The 8,703-nt window shown below is 34.5% G+C and overlaps 1 protein-coding gene across 1 annotated transcript; it reads right to left on the bottom strand.

Annotated features, from left to right (window-relative positions):
- Positions 1-2,889: 2,889 nt before the first annotated feature.
- Positions 2,890-3,819, bottom strand: LOC110259070 (olfactory receptor 4C46-like). The gene has a single exon (XM_021082363.1). The coding sequence runs from the start codon at positions 3,817-3,819 to the stop codon at positions 2,890-2,892; it is 930 nt and encodes a 309-aa protein (XP_020938022.1).
- Positions 3,820-8,703: the final 4,884 nt, after the last annotated feature.

Genomic DNA, 8,703 nt, shown 5'->3' with positions numbered 1-8,703 from the left:
TTGAATCTTTATTTCTCCATTTTAATTTGGTTTTCCTAGATGCAGATGTTGAGACAGAAATTTATAAAAGTAATCTTTGAGCAGAAGGATTGAGGGAAGCTGCCTATGGTAGAAGGAAAGGGATATAGTCTCAATTAGAGTTTCACTTTATCCTGGCACTGTGGGAGTTCTGGAGTACTTATTGTACAAAGATACTGGTTCCACCTTAAGTCAAGGGGACCAGCCTTTCACCCCTGCTTCAGCCATTTATTGCTGACCAATAGACCCTAGTATGGTGGACATAATTTTCAAATGAGGCAATTCCAATTTTCTCTGATGCAATTGTCCAGAAAGAATTGGGCTATGGGCTATCAGCAACCCAGACACACAGCAGTTATTTCTGGGTGCACTGGCACCGTGAAGGAGATTTCACCTAATGCAGCAGGTGTCCACAACATTCTGCATCATATCTGGTACCACTGAAGTTCAAGCTTCCATCATTTCACATTCAAATCATTACAGTAACATCTTTACTCTTCTGCTGCCTTACTCTCTTCAATCTATTTTCCATTCTATATCTAGAATCATCATTCTAAATCTCAAATATAACTGCATCATTCTCTAGCTTAAAAATCCTTCCAGTATTTTCTTCATAGTACTGAGCATTAAGCTTTAACCCAAGGATACCCTTTTGAACTTCTCTGTTCTGATTTCAACTTCATATCTTGCTATTTTCCCTTGATAAGCTAAGAGTCCAGCATGGTGCCTGGTACACAGTGGGCATTCAATAAGTATTTTTTGAATGAATATTTGATTTAACATCCACAGCTATATCACATTTATTAAGATTCCTGCATTTTTATTTTCACCAACTTTGTTACATATTCCATCTCCTCAGAACAGTCTTACTCCAAATGATGTCTATTCAATCTACTGAGTCTTTTTTACCCTTTGAGTTCCATTTTTCTGAGACCTTTTACTCCTGCAGTCTTTTCTAAATCCCCAGGTGTTTGTTGTATGACCATCATGCATACTTTCATAGCAACCAGTGCTTCTACTCTCTTACTTTTTATAAAGGTGTATTTTACTTTCTGTTCTCCTTGTAAGCCTCTTAATGGTTCTAAGCTTTGAGAAGGCATCACTAGGATTTTTTTTTTCAATTCTACCCTGAATCCCTAGCAACTTTTAATATATCTGATACATTCCTTGGGTTCAAAAATATTTGTTGTTTAATGAATTTAGTATGGAAGGGATGAATATAATATATTTATCCTGAAATCACTTTGTGTGTAAATAAAGCTACATATTTAAAAAATAGCTTTTTATAATGAAATGTCACCCAAAGCAAATTGATTAACAGATACTTTAAAATAAAAAAAAGGCCCACACTCATATAGTGATGAAACTTGCTAAGAGCAGGGGGAATAATAAGGAAAACCATTTATTCATATAATACCATATTCAGTTTCAGTTTATTTCTTATTCCTAGTTTAATCATGATTAAATAGGATTAAATACAAATTACGGTTTCCCAAAGAGATATAACCAGAGTTCATCTGAGACTCTGAAACAGATAAAGGTAGAGAAAATTTCCTTATCACCAGTACTACTTTTTTTTTTTGGCCTGTATTTTATTAGCTTTATTCATCCTCCTGTATATTTAAATATATTCATTTGTTTTTGTTTTGTTTTATTTTTTGCTTTTAGCTTTTTAGGGCCACACCCACAGCATATGGAGGCTACCAGGCTAGGGGTCAAATTGGAGCTGTAGCTTCCGGCCCACTCCATAGCCACAGCAATGCAGGATCCAAGCCATGTCTGCAACCTACACCTACATGCTCAGGGCAATGCTGGATCCTTAACCCACTGAGCAAGGCCAGGGATTGAACCTACATCCTCATGGATGCTAGTCAAATTCGTTAACCACTGAACCATGATGGAACTCCCATTTGATTTTTATTATGAGCCAGACATATGCTATGTGTAGAAACTTTTGTTAGAAACTAGGCAAGTACTTTATAGAGTATGACTTTAATCAATTGAAATTCCAGTCTGACATGAAATATTATTTTATTTGAATCATCCCTATTTCTGGTTAATCATCAGCATAAAATACATGTGCAATGCAAAAAGATTTTGAATGCACAAAGAAATTTGGAAATATAGTATAACATTCTTTACTTAATGCTTTGATATAAGTGGCCTATTGCTTTCATATTCCTAGAGAAATTATATAACAGTGTTACAATTCACATAAGACCATCAGCTATAATATATAAAACTGCTAAGTGTTATTAATGAACATCAGAATTTAGTCATATAAAATATATATAACATAATACTATATATATTCATGTATATATATATATACACACATATATGTATTTCAGAAGAGTCTGTGTATTTATAAATATTAACCAGTAGTCATGGTTCCTTTCTATCATCACTGGCTGCAGTATATCACAGCAGTTAAGAACATGGTCACAGACTCAGTTGGATTCTAGTTATTCTTAGATACTTCTGTTTTAGAGCTTTCTTCTTTGGGTTTGTTTCCTTATATATCAGGGGGAGATAATAGTTCTGCCTAACTCTTCGGGTTGTTATAAAGATTATTGAAAATTCCAGTATATTTTATTTTGTTTAATGAGGGTTTTGAATCCATAAACATTGAGGAAATTAGAGAAACTCACTGGCGATTTGGTAGAGTTTTTCAAATACATAAAGAAGAGTACTGAGCTGATTTTTAACACTTATCTTGTACCCATTTCTTCTCCCCTCTTGGCAGAATTTATAACTTGGAAAAGCTCATTTTTGTCTTTACCTCAGCAAATAGGTATTATCTGCTGAGATTATCAACAGTGTGCTTTTGAACCTTGCCTCTGTTCAGTCAACTTGGGGCTCTAAGCACATTTATATTTCACCTGAAATCAGTTTCCTACTACACAATTTCCTAATAGCATTTTTCATCTGGGCATTTCTCAAGGTATAGATTAAGGGGTTTAACATGGGAGTTATCATAGTGTAGAATACAGCGACAGCTTTATCAATAGGTAAAGTAGCTGCTGGTCTCATGTACACAAATATGCAGGGCACGAAGAATAAGATGACTGCTGTGATGTGGGAGACACAGGTAGAGAGGGCTTTTTGCCTTGCCTCCAAGCTCTGGGTCCTTAGTGAGTTCAGGATGACCACATAGGAACCCATCAAGAGGAGGAAATTTAACAGACAGATGAAACCACTGTTGGCAGCAACAAAGAGCCCTAAAGTATGGGTGTCAGTGCAGGCAAGATCCAGCAGAGGGTTCAGATCACACATAAAGTGATCTATGACATTAGGGCCACAGAAGGGCAATCTGAAGATGAAGAGGATCTGAATGAATCCATGAAGAAAACCTCCCACCCACACCACTCCCACCAGCAGGCCACATAGCTGCCGATTCATGATGGTTGCATAGTACAAGGGCTTGCAGATGGCCACATAGCGGTCATAGGCCATCACAGTAAGTAGGATGACATCTGCACCTCCAAAGAAATGTTCCCCAAAGATTTGAGTCATGCATGCATTGAAAAGACTGGTTTTCTTTTCATACAGAGAATCTACAATGAGTTTAGGGGTATTGACACAGGAATAGCAAGCATCAATAAAAGAGAGATGAGCCAGGAAATAGTACATGGGGGACTTCAGCAATGGGCTGAGAGTGATGGTGACCACGGTGAGCACATTTCCTACCATGGAGACCATGTAGACGATCAAAAACACAATGAATATGACTTTCTGCATCTGTGGGTTCTGTGTGAGTCCCAGTAGAATAAACTCTGTCACGTTGTTCCTGGTCTCCATGTATCTTATGGTTAGTTACATTGCCTGAAAAAAGTCACTTTTTCTTAGTGCAACCTTGAATTCATGAAGCCTATCTGTGTAATAAATAATAAATGTGTAGATTCTATTGTGTTCTGAATTCTTATGATTTTTTGACATAGAAAAAAAAATCCTCTCATTTCTTGAAAATAAATCTTTCCTGGGGAAGGTAGTGTTTACGTTCTCAACATGAGGAACCTAGTGATCTCAGAAGCAGGAAATCATCTGTGCAGACCTAATCATGTGAAATGCCTCGGTGCCTAACACGAAGCAGTAGATCTCACATGTAATACCAGATAAGCTGGGAAAAAGAGGTGGAAATCACATGAATAGGTTATGAATTCAAAGCTAAGGACTTTTTATTTTTAGAAAATGGGAAACCAGGAAAGGTAATTGAGCATACCAGTGGAAGGATGAGAGGGATTGGAGAAAGAGGGAATGTTGGATATAACTCCAGTCAAGACGTTTGTTTATCTTGGATGAAGTGGGCTGAGGTTCTATAAGGTGATGAAAGACAGAGAAGGGAATCTAAATATTACACTGTTATAAATACTTGATACAATGTGTAACAGGGCATTTGTGATGGGAAAGAAATGAAGGGATACAGGACCTCCTGTAATGCAATGATAAACAGGATACCTAATTCTTGTAACTTTATAATAGGAGGTAAAAGTAATTTTAATAATTGATTGCTGTCATCATCACATGATAGCAACCTGTGTGGATAGTGTTATTTCATCTATTTTGTACATGGGAAACAATCTTCAATGTTAGTGTTAGTAGGAATAATAATGAGCATATCAACTGAAACTTAATGAGTGCTGACTGTTCCAAGTGTTTTGACAAGTATGTGGTTATGTAATTCTTATTAAAAACTTATGAAACAATTACTGCTATCATTTTTATACTTACTTTATTCATCAGGAAATAGAAGTATAGAGAAGTAAAGATTCTTGCCAAGATCAAGCCAATAATAAAGATCAGTACTAAGATTAGATCTCTTTTTCCCTGTAAATTCTTAACCCATGCGCTAGATTGTTACGTTAAAATAAACAATGCTTAATGAGTAAATTCCTTTTGATATGACCATAATAACTACAATCACTTAATCCTTCAGATACAAGTATATATGAAGCAAATTCATTAAAAGTCACACAGATACACATACACATAAGTATACAGACAGTATAGCATATTGGAATCTCCCAATATTAATAACAATGTGGTACTGGTTTCACTGAAGGTCCATTTTATCTTTGTCTTTACCTCATCCTCATTTCTTCTCTTCCAAATTCTCCTCCAAAGCATAATCCCACAGACTTTTCTGCAAATGTTGAAAATGGTGATCTCAGTGGTAAAATACACTGTTTTGAATTATCAGAGAGATTAGGTAAGAATCTTGCCTTTCCCACTTTCAGCTTCTTGATCTAGGGCATATATCCTGGCTTCTTATATCCTTGTTGCCTCTGATATCAAATGAGAAAAATAATGTCCACCCAAGCTGTTATGAATATTTATTGAGGAAACATGTGTGAACATATTTACATGTTCTTGTGGACACACAAAGAACCTTCTTTATTTTATGAATATTTTTGCACTGAGGAGTAGGAGGAACTAACATTTTTGAGCAATAATACAGAGAAACACTTAACAGTGCAATCAACTGCAGAAGAAAGGTCTCCAAAATTAGTTTTAAAGAAGCCACAGAGACTCATATTATGCATAACAGTTGATTCCAGGAAGAGTTTTTCATGTTCACGTGATGATTTATACATTATATCATTTAAATTTATGTCATTTATTTCTTTCTGTTTTTGAAGTATATTTAAATTTCCTTTTCATTCTCAGGATTAGTTTTAACCATTAAAGAAGGGTATCTGTTGTTAGAGATCTGGATCATACACATTTCTTAATTTCTATGAGCCTCATTGTTTTCATCTGTCAAATTGTTAATGTTATTGATCAACTATCTTTTGAAGAATGGGGTGAAAATAAAATACTCTATTACTGACTTTGAAAAGTGATGAAATGTAATGATTACCATATATGTAAAGTAACAATATGTAATAACCATTGCCACTATTGAAAAACTTACCCGCTGAGCTTAGTGATGGAATTTAGTGATGCTTGAGGGTTTTTAGAAATAATTTCATCATAATTGACCTCCTCTTGAGATAAATACCTTTCAGTATGCACAGAGAAAGAGAAAGTTTAGATAATTCAATATAAAGTCAACAGAGAAAAGAGAAAGTTTAGATAATTCAATATAAAGTCAATAGTAGAAAAGTAAGGTTTTGAGAAAGTTTAGATAATTCAATATAAAGTCAACAGTAGAAAAGTAAGGGAAAGAGAAAGTTTAGATAATTCAATATAAAGTCAACAGTAGAAAAGTAAGGTTTTGTTTTAGTAAGTTGAAATCTTTCCCTCTGCCGAAAGCCTCAGATAGTTTTCACAGAAAATTTGGGAGTTGAATTAAAATGGCTTTGTATGGAAGACTATGGTAAATGATCTTGTATAGATGGCTCTGGTCCCATAGATAACAGGCAGAGTGTGTTATGAAAACACAATCAAATGGTTCATTACACCCTGAATGAATCTTACTCTGGATAAGCAAACAACAAAAAAGGCATTTACACCTGCAATGCATGGATCTTTGAAGACTTTTCACAAAGGTTCATGGAACTTGTTTTATAGCTGCTATTTTCTCTCCCAGGAGTTAATTATCTTTCTTGATGGAAAGGCTTTGTCTTAGAAGCCAGCTTTGTTTTCTGGAGAGACATGTTTGAAAAATACTCATTCTTGAGTGGGGAATTGTATTCTCTTGCCTTTGCAACCAAAACATGTAATTCTACCTTTCTCTCACTTGAACCTGGATTTCCAAGAAATCTGAATGATTTTAAATAGCAGTGATGGCCTAATTCTAGCATGGGGGCGTGTGATACATGTGTACTTATGTCAGAGAGAGAACTTCTGTTTTATGCACATGAAAACATTTCTGGAAACCTAGTATCTATTGCCTGAAAACCAAAGCAGTGAGGGTATATAACATTAATGGCTATAGTTTTAAAGTATTTGATACCAAAACCTTTTTTTCCCCTATTGATCATGGGACTATAAAAGTAAACAGAAACTCTAAAAGACTTCAGATAAGTCATCTCTAGGGTCCGTGTGCTGATTATCATAGAAACGTTGGCAACATTAGAAAGTGGAGAGAGAACTGAGTCACTTTGGTGTACAGAAGGTATTACACAAATTGTAAATCAAGTATACTTCAATAAAATTAATTTCAAAAGTGTGGAGTGGTATTTTAAGCACAAGAAGGGGGTTTTAAATTCGAAGACAAGAATTGTATCACTTACTGTCTTACTCTTGTGTTATTTTTTTCCTTTTACTTATTCTGGGAGGTATACAGTGTCACATTGTTAGGTTTTATTTATTTTATTTATTTATCTTTTTGCCTTTTCTAGGGCCACTCCCATGGCGCATGGGGGTTCCCAGGCTAGGGGTCTAATTGGAGCTGTAGCTGCCGACCTACACCAGAGCCATAGCAATGCAGGATCTGAGCCATGTCTGCAACCTATACCACAGTTCATGGCAATGCCAGATCCTTAACCCACTGAGCAAGGCTAGGGATTGAACCCGATACCTCATGGTTCCTAGTCAGATTTGTTGACCACTAAGCCATGATGAGAACTCCACACTGTTGAAGTTTTAGTTCACTTTCCCTGATGACTAATGTTGAACATTTTAAAAAATGTATATCTTTGTACATCTTTTTTTTTTTCCCCCTGGGAGTGTCTTTTCAAATGCTTTGCACAATTTAATGATAAGATTTCTGGGTTTCTTATTACTAAATTGTTTAAGGGCTTTTAAATAATCTAGATATACATATTTTGTCATGTATATGCTATATATATCTAATATAAAATATATTTAACTACAAAAGTTTATTCATAAATTTATATGTATATATATACACAGACAATGTTGACTTGAATATATATATATTTGAATATATATATGTATACACTTAGACTTTGGATTACTTTTTCATTTGTAATAGAGGTGATACCTGATTAGCAAAAGATTTTAACTATTGAAAAGTTTCAATTTTTTAGTTATCTTGTGTCTTATATAAAACATTGATCTACCTCGAGGTCAAAAATATTTCTTCTAGGATTTTTCCAGGCTTAGGCTTGACCTAGTTCTCCGACTGATTTTACATTAACTTTTGTGGACAGTGTTAGGTGGTGGTTGAGGTTCATTTTTTTTTCTCATATGGATATCCAGTTGATCCAGCTTTTGTTGTAAAAAAGTCTGTTCTTTCTGCCTTGAATGACCTTGATATCTTTTTAAAAATTCATAGACATATCTATTTATGAACATTCTGTTCTGTTTCCATACCACATAGCCTGGTTTATGGCAATATTAGAATACGTCCTAAATTTTGGTAGAATGATTTCTCCAACTGTGTTCTTTTTTGAGAGCGATTTTCCATCCCAGTTTCCTTTACAATTGTATATTTCTTGTTCATATATCCTGTGAGATATTTATTGGAATTTTACTGAAATTGTAGAAATTGATATGGTAAACAAATTGAGTCTGTTAATCTATCAACAAGGCATATTTCTACCTTTACTTACATGTTTACTTTCTCTCAGGAATATCTTCTGAGTATTTTCACATGCAAATCTTGGATTTATGTTTAAAGTATATCCTTCAAATTTCATGTTTTAATAACATTTTACATAAAATGTATCTAATTTAAGTTTTACTCATTGTTTTATAGAAATATGTCTAATATTTTGTGTTGACACTGTATCCTGTACCTTATTAAATCAATTGATTTGGTCTATTTGATTTTTT

Source organism: Sus scrofa, unplaced genomic scaffold (assembly GCF_000003025.6).
Source record: "Sus scrofa isolate TJ Tabasco breed Duroc unplaced genomic scaffold, Sscrofa11.1 Contig74, whole genome shotgun sequence".
Taxonomy (NCBI): Eukaryota; Metazoa; Chordata; class Mammalia; order Artiodactyla; family Suidae; genus Sus; species Sus scrofa.
This window is presented reverse-complemented; position numbering and strand designations above follow the sequence as displayed.

Excerpts from the sequence above, each read along its gene's own strand:
- LOC110259070 (XM_021082363.1), bottom strand. The coding sequence starts at position 3,819 with ATGGAGACCAGGAACAACGTGACAGAGTTTATTCTACTGGGACTCACA.